At 43.6% G+C, this 25,056-nt stretch overlaps 1 protein-coding gene and 1 long non-coding RNA gene across 2 annotated transcripts; one reads left to right on the forward strand and one right to left on the reverse strand.

The window, feature by feature from the left end:
* Nucleotides 1–18,347: 18,347 nt before the first annotated feature.
* LOC122211797 lies at nt 18,348–20,943 on the forward strand. The gene is made up of 3 exons (XR_006198840.1): nt 18,348–18,421; nt 18,673–19,070; nt 20,740–20,943. It is a non-coding gene; the product is annotated as an uncharacterized LOC122211797 (long non-coding RNA).
* On the reverse strand, nt 20,076–23,992 carry LOC122211796 (microtubule-associated proteins 1A/1B light chain 3C-like). Its single transcript, XM_042925217.1, has 4 exons — nt 23,935–23,992; nt 23,769–23,824; nt 23,497–23,612; nt 20,076–20,283 (listed from the first exon to the last, which is right to left on the reverse strand). Exons 1-4 carry the CDS (start codon nt 23,990–23,992, stop codon nt 20,076–20,078), a joined length of 438 nt encoding a protein of 145 aa, XP_042781151.1.
* Nucleotides 23,993–25,056: the final 1,064 nt, after the last annotated feature.

Consider the following 25,056-nt stretch of genomic DNA (forward strand, 5'->3'; position numbering starts at 1 on the left):
GTCCTTTGCTGAGACTCCAGATGGGCTCCCCAGTTTGCCTTCTCAGTCTGGGAGCTGCCCTTTTGTGCTCAGCGCTCTGCTAGGTGTCCTGGGGGTCAGAGAGGAGAAAACCCTGTGTCCCTGGCCCTTGAAGAGCTCAGCGAGGTCACACACAGCAATCACAGCAGAGCCAAGCTGGTGTCGGGGCCAGAAGACAAATTCTTCAATAGATGGGTTGGAACCGTCGTTAAGCATCTGGGAAGAGGGGGAGTTGAATCCTTCCTTCCTTTATTACACTAATATAAATCCCAGGTGGATCAGGATTTACATGTAAAGTAAACAAAATCTTAACAGTATTAGAAACAACGCAAAGCATTTGTGCCATGTTTTATAATCATGGAACAATTATCCTAAGCAGGACAAGAAGCCCAGAAGCCACAAAGGAGAAAAGCGAAAAACTGGATCTCATAAAAAAGTTAGAAGTTCTATAAGAAAAGAAAAGCCGACCATAAACAAAATGAAAAGACACCGTGTTGCAGCACACGTGGCAGACACATTTCTCTAATGTGCAAAGAGGCTTACAAAACAGTAGAAAATTGGTGAGCTCCCTCCCACCCCCAAATACGCAGAATTTGTTAAAGAGAAAGTACCAACTGCCATAAACATTTGACAGGTGTTGAAAAACAGACACAAAATAAAGCAGCTCTGGGCAATTTTCCACCTCAGACTGGTAAATATTTTTTAAAGATTTCTATTTCCAGTGTAATGATCAAGTGGGGGGCAGTCACTTTTGATAGCAGTGGGACAACTTTGTAGAGAGAAAGTCAGTGATAATTACCACGGTGTGAAATATTCATACACTTGAGCCAGGAATTCCACTGCCAGAAACATTATATAGGGAGAACAACACACACACACACACACATACACACATGCACGTGCATGCACGTGCATGGAAATGTCCAGAGAAGGCGTTCATAATAGGTGCTGTTGTTATAAGAGTCAGGCCTCCTGTATATCAGGTTCTATGCACAGTACTTTATTATTAAATTCTTGCAACCACTAAATCAACGTAGTATTTTTAATGTTCATTCTACAAATGATAGAACTGAGGCTGAGAACAGAAATATATGCTTAAACTCATGGTATTTGTGAGAAGCAAATCTTGTTCAGTGTTCGCTCAAAAATATGGTCACATGTCATTTGCAAAGGCAAAAACTGTGGACAGATCCAAGTTAATTACCAAGAGGTAGATGGGATAAATTATGCTTCATCCAGACAAAGCAATCGTGCCCAGCCACAGAGCAGAATGATGGAGATTTGTCTATGCTATGTCTTATTATCTTATCAACAAGATACATTGAAAAAAAAAAAAGCAAGATTTCAAAATAGTTGTTATGATTCCATTTTTGTTTAAAAATATAAATCACAAATTTGGGGCTCCTGGTTGGCTCAGTCAGTTAAGCGTCCAACTTTGGCTCAGGTCACGATCTCGTGGTTTGTGAGTTCAAGCCCCGCGTCAGGGTCTGGGCTGTCAGCTCAGAGCCTGGAGCCTGCTTCAGATTCTGTGTCTCCCCCTCTCTCTGTCCCTCCCCCACTCAAATTCTGTCTCTGTCTCTCTCAAAAATAAACATTAAAAAAATAAATATAAATATAACTTATAAATGCCTCACAATCTTCAAAACTGTTTATTCGGAAATAATTTTAAACTTTCAGGATGGTGGTGGGAATGATACTAAATCACCCTGCCTCCTGTTCCCTGCTCCAAACTAGGGCCTTCCTCTAGGCCCTAGTCTTTCCTCCTGCTCTGGAATGACCCCTACATTTCCAGAGATCTCTCTGGTTCTCTCTCTGGTGCTGCCAGGTCAGATCCCCTGGCTTGGCTTCCCCTACCCCTACTATTATTTAACCTTCTCCTTCTATTAACCTTTCCCTTCTCTCAGCTTCAATAGCACTCAGGTCCTTCGCTGCTTCACTTACTGGGAAGCTACCTCCTTCCATCCAGCAAGAACCAGGATCCTGAAGACTAGCCTGCACCCTCACTGGCTCCCCCTCCTCATTCAGTCTCCTTCTTCTGCTTGCTGCTGTCTTTGGGCTCCTACCCCAGCACTCCAGTGAACATTCTTGGACAAAATAGCCCATGATCTCCTACTTGCCAAATTGTTCTGATCGCATTCCCTTGACATCTACCCTCTTAACACTCTCCTCCCCAACTCCGCAGCTCCCTGTTGTCCCCTCCAGCTCCCCTAGGGTCTTTGGCCAACTCGCTGACCAAGACCACTCATTTCCCTCCCTGAGGCCCTTCTACTTGGCCTATTCTGCAAGCATTGGTGCTCAACAACCCATCCCCTCAATTGCTTTGGCTGTGGTTTTTAAATTCTTTTATTTTTATTTTTTTTTAAATGTTTATTTATTTATTTTGAGAGAGAGAAAGACAGAGTCAGCAGGGGAGAGTCAGAGAGAGGGAGAGAGAGAATCCCAAGCAGGCTCCACGCTGTAACCTGATGCAGGGCTCGAACCCATGAACCATGAGATTACAACCTGAGCCAAAACCAAGAATGGAACTCATGAACCTTGAGACCATGGTCTGAGCTGAAACCAAGAGTCAGGTGCTCAATCACTTGAGCCACCCAGGTGTCCCACTGTGACTTTTTAAAAGTCCAAGGCACAGGTTTCTCCATGGCTATATCTACTGCCTTGTTTTGATTTATAGTAATGAACTTGCTTCCATAAATGGGAATATTTGCAGATGTTTACCTAGGGATAGTACAAAAAATATTGCTATTATTTTTGATACAACAGAATGATTTTGTATCATGTATTTCAACCTAACTAGAATATGGATTTTTTAATATCAAAAAATTGAAATACAATAAAATGCAAAGCCATGATTTGTGGTCCCTCCCAAGCACCACCCATGAGATAAGTCTAAACCTACAGTCCTTGACCACTTCCCTATCCCAGCTCTCTGTTCTCCCATTTCCATCCCAACACACAGGCCAAGTCCACTAGTGAAACCACTCCCGGCATCCCTTACTCTTCCTTGATGCGCCCCCTTTGTGCCATTTCCTCCCTCTACCGAGAGTTCATCTCTAGACTCATCACTGCCTACAGTTACCTCCTCACCTTTGAAGTTCCATGTTGTGCATGAAAATGCATCTGTCCCTCCACCCTACCTGCAAGGTACAAGGGGCTGCTCTGTCCTTCGGGCCCCCACAGCTCCACGTCAGAACCTCCCCATCATCAGATCAGGAATACTCTATTGCATTTATCTGTTTAGATGTATGTTGTCCCCCACTGCCCCTGATGCAAGACCAGGCACAGATACTTGAGCTGAGTCTTCTGCTGCAGTGACCCATAGTAGGTGCTTAAAACGTATTTTTTAATAAATGCATGAATGAGCATCAGCAAGTGATCCACTAACAGTACTTTTGAAAAGAACAGCTTTAAATCCAAATGACAGCCCTGCCTTAGTTTAAAGCTAAGTCCTCTTTTCTGCTTATTATGGATCTTTGATAAGAAATACAATTGCTGAGAAGTCTGTTTTGCTTGCTGTTTGCTACGAGCATTGTGAAACCTTTCCTGAATGTAGTCTGATATGTAATAGAATAAGTGATTGTACATAAACTAACCGGCATTTCTCGCTTCTGTAAACCTGCTTGCTTAACACATTCCTCCCCTACCCCCTTCCCCCTTCCCCCTTTTCCTCCCGCCACAAGTAACGGACAAAGCCTTCCCGCCAAAGGACAGACAAAGGACGCCCAATCAGAGAACAACAAATGTCCTTACTTTAAAACCAACTAATCAGGCCCCTCATAATTTGAAACCTCCCCTGTGCTATTTGTCTCTGTCTATAAAAACGCTGTACCAATCCTGATCGGGCCCTCTCAGCGTCACTGGCGACGAGTGCGCAGAGGTCCAGGTTCGAACCTGCAATAAATGACCCTTGCCGCTTGGCTTTGACTTACGACTCTGGTGGTCTCTTGCGGGGGGTTCGCGACCTCGGGCATTACACTTTTTGGGTGCTTCTTCTGACCCAGGGTACTTGTGACTCTTTTCCAGAATAAATCAGGCCTCCCTGTCTGGTTGCATGGGCTCTCCCTCAATTTGGGGCAGAAGGTGAGGGAAAGGAGCTGCACAAGGTTCTCAGATTCTGTGGATTAGGCAGAATCAAGATGTTGATGGCGTGGTGAGCAATGCTGGGGAGACAGGAGCCAAACAAACATCCTCAGGCCCATGACACACAGCCCCGTAAGTGGTGTTTGTGTCCACGGTACCCAGCTGGATCCAGCCTTCAGTGACAAGTGCTCTATCCGTGTCACCCTTTCCTTCTCTGCCTGCACCAGCATACACGTCTCCTCACATGCAACATACAGGTACATCCATGAAAATGAAAACGAGACCCTGCTGGATTTCTTGGTGCAACAGCATGTTGGCCTAACGTAAGTCATGAGTCACAGCTTTGCTGCCTTTGTGGCCTCCTAGGACATCAGGGAAGGAGCTGGTGGGCCTCAGCAAGGGTCTCTCCACAGCTTCTGGTCTGACTTGGAGTCTGGAGCTTCCTGGAGAGAGCAGAAAGGACTGGTCTAGAGTAGGGAAGGACCGAGGGGTTTTTAGTCAGCGACAAGGCGCTTTTTTTGGATCGTACAGAGTTGCCTGATTCAGCTCAGAGATACATGCTACAGGTGAAGAGCAGAAAACTAGGAGGGTTTCAGTCTCTGATTTTAGGAGAAAGAAGTTGACTGTCTCCCTAACGTGGCCTTTTCTCGAGCTGATCTCTCTCTGACCCTCTGCTCTCTCTAAAGTTCAATTTCTTTGGAAGAGTATATTGGGGTGTGCAGGGAGATGACCATGCAAGATGAGGTGGACCTTGTGGGCCATAGCCTCATGTGGCAGGGGGTCCAGAGCTGCTGTGCTGGAGTCATAGGGCTTGACCTCTTCTGAACTTGCCAAGAGTGGGCAAGGGGGTTGAAGCTTATGTATTCATACATATAATTTTTTAAGTCACTGTATAACTACTGACTTCAGCTGTGAAAACAGCCCACTGTATAACTCACTGGGCTCTTCTGATTCTGGATTTGGTGGGTAGGGACTCTGACTCCAGTGGTTTAGGTCTCTTCCCTCACCTACCAACATTATTCTATTCCATTTTATTTCCTTTATTCTATTCTAGAACAAAATGTCTGCTTTGATTTGTCAGAATGTTAACACTTCCATTTGCTGCCACTGAAATCTTTCAAATAATACAAATGATTGTATGAGAAACAGGGTCACCCTTGGGGTGTGTGAGTCCCCAGCAAATTTTTTTTTTGGCGTCCTGGCTTCTGTAAACAACTTGGTGACATGTCAGAACATGGATAAGTGAGAACTGACCAGTGAACGGGATTTATGAGGATGCAAGCCCAAGGCTTAGTGGTAAACCCTCAGTGGTCAAGCCCCGAACTTACCCACTACACTGTGTCTGACTTGAGTGACAGTCACTCAAAATTAGGGTATCAGAACCAACTGGTGGCCCATGCCACACAATTCCACAGAAGAAATACCACACCAGCCAATGAAAGCTATCTGTTCTCTGGTCACCCTCCTGGAAGCAGGACCCAGCCACAGGGCCAGGCAGGGATAATGCATGGACACAAATCCTGGAGTTGCTTGGGGCATCTGGTCACCCCTGGCAGGGGGACAGTGGGCAAGGATTGGAGAGCACCTTGGGATCTGGTCCACACCTGTAGCATCCTGTTCAATGGCACTACAGGCTCAGCTGGTCCCGTCCAACAAGAAAACTTTGAGGAAGATGCTTTAGTGCACAGGGCTACCTGAGGCACAAGGCTGACCCAGAGCAGGGGAGCCATTTGCTTGGGTCTAAAAGTTATAATGTATCTGAGTTTTCCTTTCCACTTAAAAATTCTATTTCTGGTCACTAAAAAATCAATACCTCTATGTTCTAGAATATTCACAAATTACAAAAAAAAAACTCTTAAAACCTAATACTAAATATTAATCCTTCATTTATTGATCAGCTACTATTCAGCTACTCTATGCTGGCACTGTGCTGGCACAGGACTACATACAAAGTAGACATAGTCCTTCCCCCTCCAGGAAGCTTACACTCCAGCAGGTTGGCAATATTTTACATTATTTTTAAAGCTATTTTAAATAATTAATTTTTTTTTTAACGAGGCAATTCATTTACATGGCTCAAATTCAAGAGCTACAAAAGAGTGCACAATGAAAACTTTCCTTTTTAGGGTAATGAAAATATTTTGTATGATATTATGATGATGGATATATGTCATTATACATTTTTCCAAATCCATACAATGTACAACACCAAGAGTGAACCCTAAGGTAAACTGTGAACGTTTAGAGATGGCGATGTGTCAATGTTAGTTCATCCTCAGAAAAAATGTACCTCTGGGCGACTGATGTTAACAGAGGAGGCAAAGCATGTGGGGGCAAAAACTATTCAAGAAATCTTGGTACCTTCCTCTCAATCTTGTTATAAACCTAAACCTGCTCTGAAAAATTAAGTCTTTAAAAAAAAAAATTCCTTGTCTCCACACATTTTCTCTCCCTAAAGGCAACCAGATTTTATATACATACTACATTGAAAAGTATGCATATTACTTCTCCCCTCTCTTATTTAAATTGTGTATGGAGATTATTCTGTATGAGTTCATAAAGTGTTTTTATCTTTTAATCTTACAGTTGCATAAACTTCAGTCATATATAATTATTTAACAAGTTCCTTCTGATGGATGTTTTATTTTCAAGCTTTTCCACACTACGCTGCATTAGTTAAGGGCGCACATATATTATCTTGCAAATGTGTGAGCATATCATAAATTACCTTTACAAGTGGAATTGCTGCTTCAAAAGATATGTGAATTTGTAATTTTGATAGCTATTGCCAAACTGTTTTCAATGGTGTTTGTACCAAATAACATTCCAGCCAGAAATGGATGAGTTCTGATGGCAGGTGACATTTTGATATATTCTCTTGCAGGGTTTTTCTTTTCTCTTCCCCTTCCCCTTCCCCTCCCCCTCCCCCCTCCTCCTTCTTCTCCTCCTTCTCCTCCTTCTTCTTCTCCTCCTTCTTCTTCTCCTCCTCCTCCTTCTTCTTCTTCTCCTCCTTCTTCTTCTCCCCCACATCTCCCCCTCCTTCCCCTCCCTCTCCTTCTCCTTCTTCTTTTTTTTTAACATCTTGGGCTCCTTTGGCACACAGTTTTACTTTAGTTTCTTTATAAAACTATTTTATTCTCCAAGTAAAAAAGCGATCTACTCTTTTCATCACACTCTTTTCCACATCACTCACATAGCTGACCCCACCCAATGTTATAAAAAGCTGAACCTTGTTATAGCTTCCTTTTATATTCTAGTTTCATGCTTTTAGAACTTTAGTGAATCCAAATACTTAACCAGGATTTAGCCAGGTGACCAATCATACTTACACTCAAACCTGTAGGCTATGTCCACAGCCCATATGTCTTGTATTAGATGGAGGGAAACAGCAGATGTTGGCAACAGGGTGACAGCAAAACCGTGAGAGGTGGTGCCTCTGTTTGTGCCATATAAATCATTTCCCAGGATGACAATGATCTTGGATGGAAATCTAGAAAAGAGAGGTACTGTTTAAAAGGCAGTGGTTAGGGGTGCCTAGGTGGCTCAGTTGGTTAAGCATCTGACTTTAGCTCAGGTCATGATCTGACTGTTCCTGAGTTTGAGCCCCACGTTGGACTCTGTGCTGACAGCTTTGGAACCTGCCTGGGATTCTCTGTTTCTCTCTCTCTCTGCCCCTCCCCCACTTGTGCAAGGCATCTTAGGAAAACAATGCTGCTTTTGTTTTTATTTTGCTTTTTGAATACAAAATGTTCAAGGAGAACCTGGGTGGCTCAGTCGATTGAGCTCTGATTCTTGATTGTGCCTCAGGTTATGATCCCAGGGTCATGAGATCAAAAACTGTGTTGGGCTCCATGCTGAGTGAGGAGACTGTTTTAGCTTCTCTCTCTCTTTCTCTGCCTCTCTTCCCAAACTTCTCTCTCTAAAAAATAAAAAAAAGAATTAAAAAAAGTTCAAGAATACCACTTGTCCATAAATTCTTCCCTAAATTTTGAAAATTGCATACTGTTTGTAATTTATGGCTTGTTGTGTAATGTACCAAAATCATTTTACCATTCAATAGTCTTCTCCAACATGTTTTGTGATAGCTATAATGTATTCCACCATAGGGTTAACACATAATTTATTCAACCAATTCTCTAATGTTTTGAAGTTGTTTTTTTATTTTTATTTTTTTAATTTTAATTTTAATTGATTATTTTAATTTAAATCCAAGTTAATTAATGTACAGTGTTATAATGATTTCAGTAATAGAATTTAGTGATTCATCACTTACATATAACACCCAGTGCCCATCCCAACAACTGCCCTCCTTAATGCCCATCACCCATTTAGCCCATCCCCCAACCCAATATTTCACCAGCAAACCTGTTTGCTCTCTGTACGCAAGAGTCTCTTATGGTTTGTCTTCCTGTCTGTTTTTAGATTATTTTTGCTTCCCTTTCCTTATGCTCATCTTTTTTTGTTCTTAAATTCCACATATGAGTGAAGTCATAAAATATTTGTCTTTGTCTAACTTATTTCACTTAGCATAATACACTCTAGTTCTATCCATGTTGTTGCAAATGGCAAGAGTTCATTCTTTTTGATCACCAAGTCATATTCCATTATATATATAGATAGAGATAGAGATAGAGATAGAGATGATAGAGATAGAGATAGAGAGATAGATAGATATATCTCACATCTTCTTTATCCATTTACCTGTCAATGGACATTTGGGCTCTTTCCATACTTTAGCTATTGTTGATAGTGCTGCTATACACATTGGGGTGCATGTGCCCCTTCGAATCAGCACTGTTTTATACTTTGGATCAAGACCTAGTAGTTAAATTCCTAGGTCATAGGGTAGTTCTATTTTTAATTTTTTGAGGAACCTCCACACTGTTTTCCAGAGTGGCTACACCAGTTTGCATTCCCAGCAGTGCAAAAGAGACCCTCTTTCTCTGCATTCTCGCCAACATCTACTGTTGCTTGGGTTGTTAATGTTAGTCATTTTGACAGGTGTGAGGTGGTATCTCATTGTGGTTTTGATTTCTATTTCCCTGATGATGAGTGATGTTGAGGATCTTTTCATGTGTCTGTTAGCCATCTGGATGTCTTCTTTGAAAAAATGTCTATTCATTTCTTTTGCCCATTTCTTCACTGGGTCATTTGTTTTTTTGGGTGTTGAGTTTGACAAGTTCTTTACAGATTCTGGATACTAATCTTTATCTGATATGTCATTTGCAAATATCTTGTCCCATTCCATCAGTTGTCTTTTAGTTTTGCTGAGTATTTCTTTCATTGTGTAGAAGGTTTTTATCTTGATGAGGTCCCAATAGTTCATTTTTGCTTTTGTTTCCCTTGCCTCTGAAGACATGTCAAGTAAGAAGTTGCTATGACCAAGGTCAAAGAGGTTGTTGCCTGTTTTCTCCTCTAGAATTTTGATGGCTTCTTGTCTTACATTTAGGTCTTTAATCCATTTTGAGTTTATTTTTGTATGTGGTGTAGGACAGTGGTCCAGGTTCATTCTTCTGCATGTTGCTGTCCAGTTTCCCAACACCATTTGTTGAAGAGACTGTCTTTATTCCATTGGATACTCATTCCTGTTTTGTCAAAGATTAGTTAGCCATACATTTGAGGGGCCATTTCTAGGTTCTTTATTCTGTTCCACTGATCTATGTGTCCGTTTTTGTGCCAGTGCCATACTGTCTTGATGATTACAGCTTTGTAGTACATCTTGAAGTCTGAATTGTGATACCTCCAGCTTGGTTTTCTTTTTCAGGATTGCTTTGGCTATTTGGGGTCTTTTCTGGTTCCATACCAGTTTTAGGATTGTTTATTCTGGTTCTGTGAAGAATGCCAGTGTTATTTTTATAGGGATTGCATTGAATATGTAAATTGCTTTGGATAGTATCAACATTTTAACAATATCTGTTCTTCCAATCCATGAGCATGAAATGTTTTCTATTTTTTATGTCTTCTTCAATTTCCTTCATAAGCTTCCTATACTTTTCAGTGTATAGATTTTTCACCTCTTTGCTTAGGTTTATTCCTAGATATTTTATGGGCTTTGGTGGAATTGTAAATGGTATTGATCCCTTGATGTCTCTTTCCGTTGCTTCATTATTGGTGTATAGAAACGTAACTGATTGAAGTTTTTTGTTTTTTTTTTTTTTTTATTTTAGAAACTGGCATCAGTATATTACCTAGGACAAACAGGTCATTTTCCTACACCTGATAACAATCATTTACGGAAACACACTTAGGTGCTTTATTATTCACAAGGGATATGGGAAGCAAATGCAATATGGGAGGTAAAGCTAGATTATCCATAAACGAATCTGTATTCTATTTTGAAAGATAAGACATTTACAAATTCAACAAGATAACTAACTCATGAGGCACTGGGGGCTCTGTCCCAATTAATGATAAAGTCAATAAAAGATCAGATTCAGAAGGCATGAAAGGTTTTATATAAAACATGATTATTAACCTTGGCCATACAGTAGCTTCATTTGGACCACACCCCAACCAGAGATTCTGATTAAGTTGGTCTAACTGGCAACCACACATCTGGATTCTTGTAGGCATCATGAGGACCCCTTCTGTAGAAGGTATACTTGCATGATTTTTAAGGAAAGGTAGAGTCACAGAGGGAAAAAAAATGGTACTTGGTATTACAAATGGGCAGAGAAAGGTCTAAAGATTTATATATGTAAGTGGAGATGAGACATATTCATCCAAAATATAGACTCTTGGAATTTTAGAGCTGAGAAGAACACACAAGTGATCAAATCACTGTGCTCACGTCCCTCCTAATTGTTGTCTCTGGATGACACATAGGTTTATAGGAACTTCCACTTATAGTACCTTATTTGACCTTCACACTGACTCTGTGGGCTGGGAAAAAATGATTAACCCCATATTAGAGTTGAGGAAGCCCTATGGCTAACATTGGACTGTGCAGAAACTTGATAGAAATGAGAAAATAGGTAGAATGATAATTAGGGGGCTTCCATTTTCTATAACAGCAGGCTTTGTTATTTGGACCACATTCCTACTGAAGATGACTTAAAATGATAGACTCAAAAAACTTCTTAGAAGTTATTGCAAAGATAGCTTCTTAAAATTTCTAGAGAAGATAGTTCAAAATTTGGAAGTCAAGAAACAAGAGGTTGCTGGTGAGCTATGGTTCACTCTGGCTCTGGAGGTATTTGCAGATTTGGCTGGAAACAGCTGAGAAAGTGAGCTGAAATAGAGCTGCCTTAAAAAGACAGACTGACCAGAGTGCGCCTGGATCCCTTTCCTACTGCCTCTCAAGTGGGATCAGGTGGAGAAAAAGACCTGCCTCTGAGTTAAAACCCAATGTTGACTCTATGAACACTTGCAGCCAAAATTAACAATATCAGGCATGAAGACATATTAATTTAATTTATTTTTAAATTTACATTCAAGTTAGTTAACATATAGTGCAATGATGATTTCAGGAGTAGAATCCAGTGATTCATCCCCCATGTATAACACCCAGCGCTCATCCCATCAAGTGTCTTCCTTAATGCCCCTTACCCATTTAGCCCATCCCCCCTCCTACAACCCCTCAGCAACCCTGTTTTTTCTCTGTATTTAAGAGTCTCTTATGTTTTGTCCCCCTCCCTGTTTTTATATTATTTTTGCTTCCCTTCCCTTATGTTCATCTGCTTTGTATCTTGAATTCCTCATATGAGTGAAGTCATATGATATTTATCTTTGACTCACTGACTAATTTCACTTAACATGATACCCTCTAGTTCCATCCACGTTGTTGTAAATGGCAATATCTCATTCTTTTTGATTGCCAAGTAATACTCCATTGTGTATATATACCATTCATCCATTCATCCACCCATCAATGGACATTTGGGCTCTTTCCATACTTTGGCTATGAGACATATTTGCTTTTAAATGGTTACAGTTCCTAGTACCCAGGTGCTTGGAGTTGCAAATGCAAAACCTCTCTCTGGTTGAAGAAATGTTTATCCTGGGTCTCTGGAAAATCTCACAGATAAATTTTCAAGGGAAGAAAGTAGGACAAAATTAAAGAAATGAGTACAACAAGGAAATAAGGTGCAATAAACAGGAACTAACAGAAAAACTGGCATAAACTAGCCTCCAAAGATTTCAAATGCTAGAATTATTAGCAACAGATATTTTTTTTTTATTAAGTAGGCTCCATGCCCAACATGGGAGTTGAGCGCATGACCCTGAGATCAAGAGTCACGTGCTCTACTGACTGAGCCAGCCAGGTGTCCGGCAGCAGATTATTTTTAATGATAATTATGTTTAAAAAATATGAGACTGAAAAATATCCTCAGGAAATAGGAAACTATAACAAGTGAAATAACAATTTTGTAAAAACAACAGCAACAACAACAACAAAAACAAATAAACCTTTTTTTTTTTTTCAACGTTTTTTTTTTATTTATTTTTGGGACAGAGAGAGACAGAGCATGAACGGGGAAGGGGCAGAGAGAGAGGGAGACACAGAATCGGAAACAGGCTCCAGGCTCCGAGCCATCAGCCCAGAGCCCGACGCGGGGCTCGAACTCACGGACCGCGAGATCGTGACCTGGCTGAAGTCGGACGCTTAACCGACTGCGCCACCCAGGCGCCCCACAAATAAACCTTTTTACATGAAAAAAAAAACAAATTAATGTTTCAGTAAAATGGTATTTAAAGCAGGTTGAACACAGAAAATGACATACCTGAAAGATAAGGCAGAAGGTATTATACAGAATAAGAGAGAGAAAGATAGAAACTAGGAGGAGAGGGTGAGAGAACTTCAGGGAAGAGTAAGAAGCTTCCAGAAGGAGAGAGAGCACTGGCAGAGGCTCTATTTGAAAGGGTTATGCCTGCGAATTCTCCAGAAATGTTAACCATACCAAAATACAAATTCAAGAAGCCTAATGAACTCCGAGAAAGACAAATAAAAAGAAAGTCATACCTAAACACACCACAGTAAAACGGCAGATAATCAAAATCAATGAAAATATTTTAAAAACATGGAGGGAGGAAGGAAGGGAGAGAGAGACCGACAGAGACAGAGAGAATGAATTACCGTCAAAGCAGCCATAGTTAATTTGACAGCTAACTTCTCATTAGCAAAGATAGAAACCAAAAGAATATACAAGGACTTCATTAATGCATTCAAACAAAAGAATTGCAAACCCGAAATTCTATACTGAATGAAAACATGTATAAGGATGAAGATAAAACAAAAACATTTTTAATTTTTAGGTCAACAAAAAGAGAGTTGGGGGGATGGGCATTAAGGAGGGCACTTGTTGGGATGGGCACTGAGTGTTATACATAAGTGATGAATTGCTAAGTTCTATTCCTGAAATCATTATTATACTATATGTTAACTTGGATTAAAATAATAAAAATAATTTGCAAAATATTGGATAATTGTTGAAACTGAATAATGAGCCGTTCAGATTCATTTCATCATACAATTCTACTTTTTAAAAAAATTGTTTAATGTTTATTTATTTTTGAAGAAGAGAGAGACAGAGTGTGAGTGGGGGGCGGGGGCAGAGAGAGAGGGAGACACAGAATCTGAAGCAGGCTCCAAGATCTGAGCCGTCAGCACAGAGCCTAACGTGGGGCTCGAACCCACAAACTGCGAGATCATGACCTGAGCCGAAGTCGGACGCTCAACCGACTGAGCCACCCAGGCACCCCTACAATTCTACTTTTATATGTAGTTGAAAATTTTTATAATAAAAGTTAAAAATAAATTTTTTAAAAAAGAAGAGGGCTTATCACCCGCAAACCTCAATAAATGAAATGATAAAGGAAGTGGCAAACTTATGGCACAATTAATGCCTGATGGGGCTTAAAAAATCCTTAAAGAAAGTGTAATGGTGATTTTCAAGGGCTGGGGAAGGGGAGAGTGGAGAGTACAGAGCTTCATTTTGCGAAGATGGCTCACCCAGGACACAGGGTGATGGTTGCATAGGAAATGGAATGCACTGAAAGCCACTAAACTTAAAATTGATACATCTAAATGGCCATAAATAGTGTTGGACAACTCTGGAAAACAGTACGGAGGTTCCTCAAAAAACTAAAAATAGAACTACCCTACCACCCAGCAATTGCACTACTAGGCATTTATCCATGAGATACAGGTGTGCTGCTTTGAAGGGACACATGCACCCCCATGTTTAGAGCAGCACTATCAACAATAGCCAAAGTATGGAAAGAGCCTGAATGTCCATAGATGGATTAATGGATAAAGAAGATGTGGTATATATATATATATATATATATATATATATATATATATACATATATACACACACACACACACACACACACACACACAATGGAGTATTACTCGGCAATCAAAAAGAATGAAATCTTGCCATTTGCAACTACGTGGCTGGAACTGGAGGGTATTATGCTAAGTGAAATTAGTCAGAGAAAGACAAAAATCACATGCCTTCACTCATATGAGGACTTTAAGACACAGAACAGATGAACACAAGGGAAAGGAGACAAAAATAATATAAAAACAGGGAGGGGGCAAAACAGATGAAACTCATAAATATGGAGAACAAACTGAGGGTTCCTGGAGGGGTTGAGGGAGGGGGGGATGGGCTAAATGGGTAAAGGGCACTAAGGAATCTACTCCTGAAATCATTGTTTCACTATATGCTAATTTGGATGCAAACTTTAAAAAATAAAACATAAAATAAATTAAAAAAAATATTTTGTTGGACAACAAAAATACAAGTCCGAGGAAGTGGGCAGGTACAGGTCATTTACCCGTTGTTTTTGTAAGGGTTAAATTGTAGTGTAGGGCTAATGCTTAGCTTGAAAAATAACAGCTTTGTGTTGACACCGAAGGTTAAGAGATAACAGCTTTGCTTTGCTCTGGTAAACTACGCCTCATACCCTTGTAAATTAGGCTTCACCAATTAAGGAAACAAAAGTTCAAAGAAAAGAGCATCAGAGGCAGGGTCAAGGAGATCCACTGGTTGCAACTTAGAGGCAGAAAGTCTAAAGTAAACACCTCATTAGGCAACTGTTTCTAACTCATCTGGAACCTGTTTCTTTGTTCTGTTCCCAGGTGATGATAAAACGATGTGATCGGTTATAAAAACTCTGTACCCCGGCTGTTCGGGGCCGCACTCTTATCAAGAGTGTTGGTCCCCGATCGGTCGGCCTTGCCTCTCATTGTAATAAACTTTGTTGTGACTGTCACTGGTGCCCGTAGCATTCTGTTTCAGGAGTCGTGTGGATGCAACAGTTTTCTCTGCGCCTGAAGCCCCGGGGGAGCTGGGGAACCACACCTCCATCTCTGCAACCCGCTGCCCCTGGCATCTCTCTCTTCCATGTCCCTCCGGCCACTGAGGCCCCCCGGGGGGGGGGGGGCGCAGGGGGGACTCACTCCCTTCCTGCTTTGGGCCCCAGGGAGGCCCAGAGCCTAAGAGCAGCAGCAGGTGCCCGCCTGAGGTCTGAGGCTCCCTCCATATCCTCAGTCTCTCTTCCCTTTCACCCCTTTTGCCCTCTAGCTAACCTTCTTCTCCGTTTTTCTCTTCCTGCTTTTAAACATCTCATGGCGGGGCGCCTGGGTGGCTCAGTCGGTTGGGCATCCGACTTTGGCTCGGGTCATGATCTCGCGGTCTGTGAGTTTGAGTCCCGCGTCGGGCTCTGTGCTGACAGCTCAGAGCCTGGATCCTGTTTCGGATTCTGTGTCTCCCTCTCTCTGACCCTCCCCTGTTCATGCTCTGTCTCTCTCTGTCCCAAAAATAAATAAACGTTAAAAAAATAAAATTAAATTTAAAACAACAAAAAACAAACAAACAAAAAAACATCTCATGGCAAGTTTCTTCCATGAAACATCTCTGCTTGTAATACCCAGAGCGGCTCTGTTTTGGTGCTGCTTCATGACCCTCTCCCTGCCTCAGCCCCCAGCTCCACCTGGCACTTCCTTTCATTGTCACCCCTCAGCTCCTGCGTCCCCAGACTGGGTTTGCAGTTCTGCTCCACCCCTGCCCCTCTTCTGTGCGGGAGAGAAGAGTCCAGCCCACGGAGGGGCCCTGCTGGTCTCCTCACACAGTGGGAGAGTCAGGTCTCTTTGGATTGAGGCGAAATATCCCCAGTGATCTTGAGTTTTTCCTGAAACAAATCTCAATCGGGATAGAACTTGGGGGACATTTTGTGAGTGTTGTCCCAACTTTGGGGAAGGGTCTGGAAGGGACTCTGTCCTGTGGCCAGAGAGCACCTGTCTCCCTCTGGGGCCTCAATCTAAGCTGTGGCGGACAACGGGAACTGCTGCGTCCTGGGTGAGCCTGAGGCCAGCGTCTCCTGGAGCCTGTCCAGTTTCGGGCACTGGTTTTCATCCTGCCTCCCAGTGACGCACACGGCGCTCCTGACGCCCACGCGTATCTCCCTCCCAAACCTTCTCCACCTCCTCAGTTCGTCTTTTTATGCCCTGAAACTTCCTCCAGAACATCATACCCCTAAAACAGTCATCAAATTCCGTCATTCTTTTCCTTAAAAATCTTTCAATGGCCTATTAGCATATTTTAAAATAATATCCTTCGTAACTTCTGGACAGTGGCCTATCTAAAAAGAAAACTGAAAGCTTCCAATGGCTTTCTTTCTTAGGCAGAGTGATCTTTCTAACAGGAGACCTGGTCCACGGCACTGCAGTCTTTAAAAGCACTAACCATCCCTTCTGGTCTTCTCAGGAGAAAGTTCACTCTTTTTATCTATCCTTTATTAAGGTCCTTACCCCTCTACTGCCTCCTAGAGCCCTGCTCCTGTTCACTCCACTCACTTCTCAAAGGTCCAGCCTCATTGAAATGATTTTTGCTCTTCAGACAGTCCATCCCATTTTCTGTGACCACAATATTTTTCCTCGTCTTCTTGGTCTGCCTCATTCTTTCTCATCATCTATCTGCTCTGACATCACTTCCTCCAGGGAAGTGGAGTCTGCCAGACTCCAGATTTGAGCTAGACTCTGTAAGTGCTTATCTAGAACACTGTCCCCCTTACCACACTGCACTGTAAAGTGCTAACCATTGTGGGCACGCAGTAGGGATCTGTTTAGTGAATGAAATACAGTTTGAAAATACGTATTTCACTATGAACCTACGGTATGCTACTTTCTAACTAACATCAGCATGATAGCACTTTTAAAAGTAACTAATACATGTGTTAGGTGGCTCAGGAATGCAGAGGACTGGAGGAAGACAGTACATGAAGGGTGAATAGTGAGGGAATATGCATTTATTCATGGATATAAATTTAAAAAAAATTTTTTTTAACGTTTATTTGTTTTTGAGAGATAGAGCACCAGCAGGAAGGAGCAGAGAGAGAGGGAGACACAATCCAAAGCAGGCTCCAGGCTCTGAGCTGTCAGCACAGAGCCCAACTGTGAGATCCTGACCTGTGCCCAAGTCAGATGCTTAACTGACTGAGCCACCCAGGCGCCACTATTTGTGGCTATAAATTACAGGAAGTATAGGGTGTGGCTGGTGGAGGAATAGGTTGTGTGTGCTTGTTAGAAGTATATGGTAAGTGAAATAAGGTCACCAATTCTTGGATATTTCTATTAGGAGGTGCTGTTGGGGGCGCCTGGGTGGTTCAGTGGGTTAAGTCTCTTGATTTCGGTTCAGGTCACCATCTCATGCTTTGTGAGACCGAGCCCCTCGTCAGGCTCTTCGCTGACAGCGCGGACCCTGTTTGGGATCTCCGCCTCTGTCTTTGCCCCTCCCCCGCTTGTGTGTGTGCTTTTGGGTGTGCGCGGGCGCTCTCTCTCTCTTTCCATCTCAAATAAATAAATAAACATTAAAAAAAGAGGTGTTGATTTCCCCACACCTTAAACACAGGTTTGACCAGAGGATGTGGCAGAACGAACACCGGGCAGGTACCAGGGCCGGGCCACAAGAACACTTGCAGCTTGCCCTTTTGCGTCCTTGGAATGCAGCCCCGAAAGCGTGCTCTCGGGAGCTGGCCCCGCCTAGTGGAGGCTGAGAGGCAATGTGGGTGGTCCAAGCCCGCCGGCCCACAGCCAGGCCCACCTGTCCGTGCCGGTTTGGGAGGATCCTCCCCCCTTCCCACAGCATCATGGAATTCCCACGGTTTCCATGGGAAAGACTAAATCCTCCTTTTATGTCACTAAAGTTTAAGGTGATTTGTTATGCAACAGCAGTTAACAAAACCTGGGGTGTGGTTTGTTTTGTTTCCTAATTTTTTTTTCCCCCCGAGGGTGAAAGGCTTGAAGGAAAAAGGAAGAGGCAGGACCCAACTGGAATATCAAATGGGGCTTAGAGCAGAGGAGACAAAATAGGTCCTGGGGGATGTTCTTTTGGATCTTCCCGCATCTGCCCTGCCTGCCCCTTCTGTTCCAGATCTTGACCCCGCCTCTGCGCCCGGGGGGTGGGGGGGTGGGGGTGGGATACTCTTCACTGTTGTTGTTTCATGTGTAATAGCTTAACTGAATGTAATGCCATCGCTTAGAATAATGGTTTACTTTAATTTGGTTCAATGTAAGTGTTCGTTGTTAACAAAAACTGGCCCACATCACTATTGTTTTTGCAGGGGTGGCAAAGAAACAGTCAAATGGAGTAAAACGAAGAATGAGGACAGAGAAAGGAGGGCTCATTGGAGACCCAGCGTCTGGAAAAATGACCAAATGAAGGAAGATGCCAGTAAATATTTGCTGAACTTGCCCTGTGTGCCCATTGTAGATAAAGCCACCGAAAATAACCCTATCCAACCGGACAGAGAAGCCAAAGCATGTAGGGAAGCAGCAGCAACAATGAGACAAAACAACGCAAACCAGAAACCAAAATACCACCTCTGCTCACCACCACCCTGCACAGGCTCTGCCCACCGCCATCCTGCAAAACGTACAAGCTCTCCTCCCAGATCCACGTGGGACTGGCTCCTTTGTACTCGAGGGACTGAGTGCACATGTCACCTCCCGGACCACTGAGGTAAGGTGTCCCCACACCAGCCCTATCCCTGACCCCATTTCATCAGTCTTCCTACCACTTAGAATGCTTCTCTGTATTTTCTTTCTTCCCTCACTAGACAGAGCGACACGAGGCTGGTCGCTTACCTGTCTCACCGTTGTCGCTCCCACTGTTAGAAGCGTTTGGCACACAAGACATGCCTCTTTGATGTTTATTTGCCATAAGTGAATTAAAAACAAGACAAAAAATTCCTTCCTAAAAAAAAGGCTTTTCAGTCTCTAAACCTAGGTCAAAGTTCACAACCTGGGACGCCCTCTGTGACCAAGCGTCCCTGCCTTTGGGCTGCCCTGTAACTAGTATTTAACTGTTCTTACCTGACCAAGGTCCTCTGCAGGCATGTGTCTGCCTCTTTGTCTCCTGTGTGGACAGGTGAACAAGTGGAATTCAGCTTCAATTCAAGACTAGCAGGTTGTCACCAAGTGAGGAAGTTTCTGTGTTATAAGCCTGGGTTCTACACCAGACTGATTTCAAAACCTGGTTTTGCTGCTTGCCAGCTGTGGGAACTTTGGGGAGTTTTTTGACCTTTCTTTGACCCAATTTCCTTATCTTTAAAATGGGAATAAAAGTACTTAACATGTAGGACGATTATGAGGAGTTAATACCTATAGACTACTTTGAACAAAGTCTAGTCCATAATGAAGATTTAAATGAAAGCCATTATTTTAAAAAAATTCTATTCTAAGGAAAACTGCTCATCCAAATTATTTGGAACTGAGTAGTTGCATCTTTGGCATAAATCCGTGTGGCATAAACAGATGCAACAGAATCCGAGAGGAAATAAGCCGAGTGGGAGTGAAGACTGGAAATACAACAATCATCTCAGGAATGGCACAGATAAGGACCCCTGCCCCCAAATGAGTGGGTCCATAGGCCCCACACGGGGATTCCCCACAGACCTGTCCCCAGGCTGAGGTTCCCAGTGACCGAGCCCACATGGAGTCCACCCACATGGGGTGACACCAGGTTCTAGACATGCTCTGCAGAGGACGGCAGGGTCTTCCTGGAGCCCAGGCAGCCGAACATCTCCTGGGAGGCGTAGGTCACGTACACGAGGCCGTCCTCGTTCTGGTAGTCCCTGTAGACCTCTGCCATGGTCACACTCATGCTGACCAGGCTCTTTTTGTTTACCAGCAAGTAAAAGGCTCCAGAGGCCCCCAGGACCAGGCAGCTCCTGGGAGGGGCGGGGGCCGGAAAGGGAAACTTTCACTGGGCAGGGAATGGGCTCCTGACCCAAGGCCTGACTTACCTCTGTTTGTTCACTGCAAACATGTCTACCCAAGAAGCCCACCTCCCCACTTTGGTGCGAGGTCCTCAAACTTGACAATGACCCAGGAGTGCCTGCTGAAAATGCGGATTCCTGGGCCCCACTCCAGATTTGGGTTTAGTAGATCCAGGAAGCAGCCTGGGAATCTGCAGGATTGTAAGACAGGCACACCTGACTTTGAGAAAGATTGTTCGAGAAGCACAGTCCTTCCACCTGCTTCCCTTGCTGCTGCCTGGAGGCTTTCAAAGTGTCAGATACATTTCCCTGCCTCTACCGGTCACTGCTGAAACAATAATTTATATGTGTCATTACTCAACTTTTTATACAAAACTTCATCTCTTGTCCCATTTGATTTCCTAATAACAGATAAAGAAACCAAAGCACAGAAGTTAAAGTGTTGGATGGAGGGAACCAACTGTCCATCAGCAGGCCAATGGATAAACCAAAGTGGTTTGTACACACAATGGAGCATTAGCCTTATAAAGAAGGAAATTCTGACAAGAAATTGTTACAGCATAGATGAGCTTTAAGAACTTATGCTAAGTGAAATAAACTAGCCAGGAAAAGACACTGTATGATTCCTCTTGCATGCTATTCCCAGGGTAGCAAAATCGGAGAAACAATGTAGACTGGTGGTGGCCAGGGGCTGGGGGTGGGGCGGGGGACACAGTGGGGAGTTAGCATTTCATGAATACAAAGTTTCCATCTGGAAAGATGAAGAAGTTCTGGAGCTCAACAGTGGTGACGGTTGTGCAACTGTGGGAATGTACTTAATGCCACCGAACTGTGCACTTAGAAATAGTTAGGATGCATTTTTATCACAATTAAAAATAAAAGAAAGGGAAGCACAGCTCTCTGCAGTATCTCTGGGGTGACAAGAGAGTTGTTGGAATCCTGCAGAAAGACTGTTCCCTTCCCTGGGGATTAAAAATGCCCTGGGACCCTCTGACGGGCTCAACATGCAAGGCCACCCCATCACTAGCTAGAAAAACTATTCACAGCACCAAAATGCTAAGCAAATAGGTCTCTGTTTGCTATGAGTTTAAAGCAAAGAATTTCCTGTGTGGTGACAAGAGAATACGGAAAGCTGGGGATTCTGACGTCATTTAAGCAGCTCTGGGGTAACATTTAGAAAGGAATTACTGCCCTAAGGTCTGAAATTCCTCCCCTCGGGTTAATGCTGTAGAGAAACAGCTCCATTTGGTTGGAGTTCATGGCTGGATGGGTCTGTTGGTAATGGTTAGCCCTGTCTACTCCCCCTCGCCCAAACATTTGGGGCACAGCCAGGGCGCTCCTGGGATACAGTGATGAGGGCTACATTTATGTGGTGGGTGGGAGGGGAAATAGTTTCGGATCCTGGTTACCAAAAGGTGGATAACCTGAAGACCAAACCCTGACCGCTGCGCTGCTCTCCCTCAAGGAGCAAATGGCCACTCTGCCTTCTGGGAAAGGGTAAGGCTGGGGGGAGGGGTTGTTGCAACCTCGCGCCTCAAAATTGCACCTTCACCTTCCTTCTTCCACCAGGCGGTCCTTTTGTTAAGGTTGAGGGGTCCCCAAGAGTGAACGCTGTGGTTCGGAAGATGTTCAGGGCAGGGATTTTCATCTGTTTTGTTCGGTGTTCTTCCTGCAGAGCTCGATACACAATGGGTGCTTAATATCAATATGTTTAAATGCATTAATGTAGAGATTCAAAGTTATTGGGATGGAGAATGGGGAGTGCCTGAAAATTGGAGGCACATGTATATGGAAAAAAGGGGGAAATGGGGTCAAAACTCACTTTCCAGTAAAGCCACCATTGTCCCCCAGCATCTGGAGTCTGACCGGAGTTGGGATCTAAGGCTGACTTTGGTTTTCTTTCAGTTGCCCCCACTTTCCACTGGACCAACCTAACCCTTAGCAGGTCAGAGGAGAATGTGGAGTGTTCTAAAAGGGCTCATAAAAAAAATCATAATAAACACTGTGAAGAAACTGTCAGCATCAGCCAAAACCTTTGGGAGGTGGTTTCCAGTACAGGGAGACTCAACACCAGCCATATTTACTGAGCCCCAGTCAGCTACTTTTAGTTTTCATGTCATTTTTTTATTGAGGCCAGCTGGCAGGTGACAACTTCCATCGCTTAAGCTTTATTTTTAAAGCCAGCAACACTTGTCTGACTTCGCTCTTCCTTGTTCTGAGTGGGAGGAAGCTGGATATGGGGAAGGTCTGGCTCCTCTGCTCGGTGACTCCAGCAGGTGGGCAGACCATTGCTCTACCAAAAATTCCTCAGAGGCAAAATGCCGTCATTGGACATTTAAAACACCTGACACTGGAGGGTTCTTTGGACTCGTTTCCAAAGTTCCTTTGGAAGATTCTCAGAGAAATTTGAAGCCAGAAATTAGAACGCAGTACCAGCAAAATTTTGAAAAATAAATGAGAAAACAGCTCTTCTGTCAAATTGAGAGCCCCCACTTTCTTTAGAGTTGTAAGGTCCTTGCAACCTTTTAATGACTGGTTATCCGGGGCGCCTGGGTGGCTTGGTGGGTTAAGCGTCCGACTTCAGCTCAGGTCATGATCTCACGGTCCGTGAATTCGAGCCCCGCGTCGGGCTCTGGGCTGACAGCTCAGAGCCTGAAGCCTGTTTCAGATTCTGTGTCTCCCTCTCTCTGCCCCTCCCCTGTTCATGCTCTGTCTCTCTCTGTCTCAAAAATAAATAAACGTTAATGACTGGTTATCCATGAGACCATCCTTTTTATTTTTTATTTTTTTCTTAAAAAATTTTTTTGAAATGTTTATTTAGTTTTGAGAGAGAGAGAGAGGCAGAGAGAGAGAGCGTGTGTGAGTGGGGGAGAGGCAGAGAGACAGGGAGACACAGAATCTGACGCAGGCTCCAGGCTCTGAGCTGTCAGCACAGAGCCTGACACAGGGCTTGAACTCGTGAACTGAGAGATCATGAGCTAAGCCAAAGTTGGACACTCAACTGACTGAGCCACTCAGGCACCCCAAGACCATCCTTTTCAAAGGCACAATTGAAGGGAAAGGGGCCAAGCAGGACTACTTCCCTGCCTCCCTCTGCTAGATCCTATTGTTCTAAGAATCCTGGGCATACACAGCACACGTGCCAATGTGCTCTCTGTCACCTCCCAGATGACACTGAGGAAGAGGGTCATGGTCAGTGCCTGCAGGACCAGGAACTGAGTCTTGTCCAGGGGGGGCAGGAACCTCTCCCTGGGGTAGTGCTCCACTACTACTCTGTTAAGAGTCTCTGCGTGAATCTCTTTGGAAGCAAGTGTCCAAGAATGTGCTCAGTTCTCTGTGTCTTAGGAACTTGGAACAGAGAGAAGGTCATTGGGTGAGTTTTGGTTTTTCAAAGAACAGGATATTGCAGGCACCACTCAGGAAGCACAACAGAGTCTTACCAGGATCTTGCTGGGGAACTTCGCCTGAATTCTAGCGACTTCCTCTCTTCTGGTTGCTGTGAACATGTAAGTTCAAATTAATACATCGGCATGTAATAGAAGTCTGTATCTCCTTTCCTCCCTGTCTCAAGGGCCAGAACCCAGACAGCTGCTCTGAGAACTTTACCTAAACTCTTCCTCTGCTTGAAGGGTCTGAGGCTTTGGGTTTTCTGTGGAGTCTGCATTTTGCTTAACAGCTGTGTCTGTGTCTGACTTAAAAAAAAAAAAAAAAAATCCCACAACCAGGACCTAATTCATTCCTCCAGCTGCTTCCAAACCACCTGCAGGAGCCTAAAGGAGGCCCTTAGGTAGGGCTGTGTGACATCAGGCGTCTCCAACCTGCCTTCCCCTGCCCCTCCCTGGGCAGGAGGAGGTCAGTCCTGAGGAAGGACCTGGAACAGCCCCCTGCTTGCTGGTCTGAGAAGGCCGCTTTGCTCACAACCGGTAAGGAATTTGTTTTTGTTGAAGAAATTACGATTTACAATGTAGTGCATTGGTCCTCACATTAATGCTTACCTATGGGCCTAAGCTTAGGACCCCTGGGTAGAAACAGCTTGGTGAGGACACTGAATACAGTTATGGAGCAAGTTGAAGATCGATTTCACCTTACCCCGAAATACACTGCTATTGTTCACGTAAGAAATAGATACTCCATAAAGGTTGAGTGATTTGCCCAGATAAAAAGAGGTGAAACGGGATAAAACCCAGGTATGTATGAAAGTAGCATTTTACTCTGCAGTTTTCCAACACATTTTGTCATATTTATGCAGTTCTAGGAATGTGGGTAGGACAGTTATGCTCATGCGCAAGGTCTTGTATTTAGAAAGTGATAGAACTGGGATCCACAGAAATGAACTCACTGGCCTAAGATCCAGTAGACAGGCAGATCCGTTCTCCTTTCTGTGCTATGATGTTCCACCCCACTGTGCTTGTCTTATGCACCAGTGTGGCTTTAGTGACTGCTTCCCCTTCAGGAACACAGTATTGCTACTGAGGTCAGCTGCCTCCTCACCTCACATCCCTGTCTTATTCAGACCTATCCCTGTCCTGAGAATAAACAGGACCCTTTGCATCTCCTCTATAGCGAATGGAGACACCGTGATCTTCAGAGGGTGTCCCTGGCACCATTCCATGCAGAGATACCTGACATTTGAAGAGTCTTCTGTCAAATGATAATGATGTAGAGGAAAGTGACCAAACATTCTCCAGGTTGTTGAGGGACAGAAGGAAAGGTAGTATTTTATATAAT

The sequence above is a fragment of the Panthera leo genome, chromosome F3 (genome assembly GCF_018350215.1).
Source record: "Panthera leo isolate Ple1 chromosome F3, P.leo_Ple1_pat1.1, whole genome shotgun sequence".
NCBI classification, from domain to species: Eukaryota; Metazoa; Chordata; class Mammalia; order Carnivora; family Felidae; genus Panthera; species Panthera leo.

What these genes read in the sequence shown, in the direction of transcription:
- LOC122211796 (XM_042925217.1), bottom strand. Translation starts at nt 23,992, where the DNA reads ATGCAGACTCCACAGAAAACCCAAAGCCTCAGACCCTTCAAGCAGAGG. An exon ending in CAAGCAGAGGAAGAGTTTAG is followed by an intron (nt 23,825 to 23,934) that starts GTAAAGTTCTCA and finishes ACATGTTCACAG; the next exon opens with CAACCAGAAGAGAGGAAGTC. An exon ending in AGTTCCCCAGCAAGATCCTG is followed by an intron (nt 23,613 to 23,768) that starts GTAAGACTCTGT and finishes ATTCACGCAGAG; the next exon opens with ACTCTTAACAGAGTAGTAGT.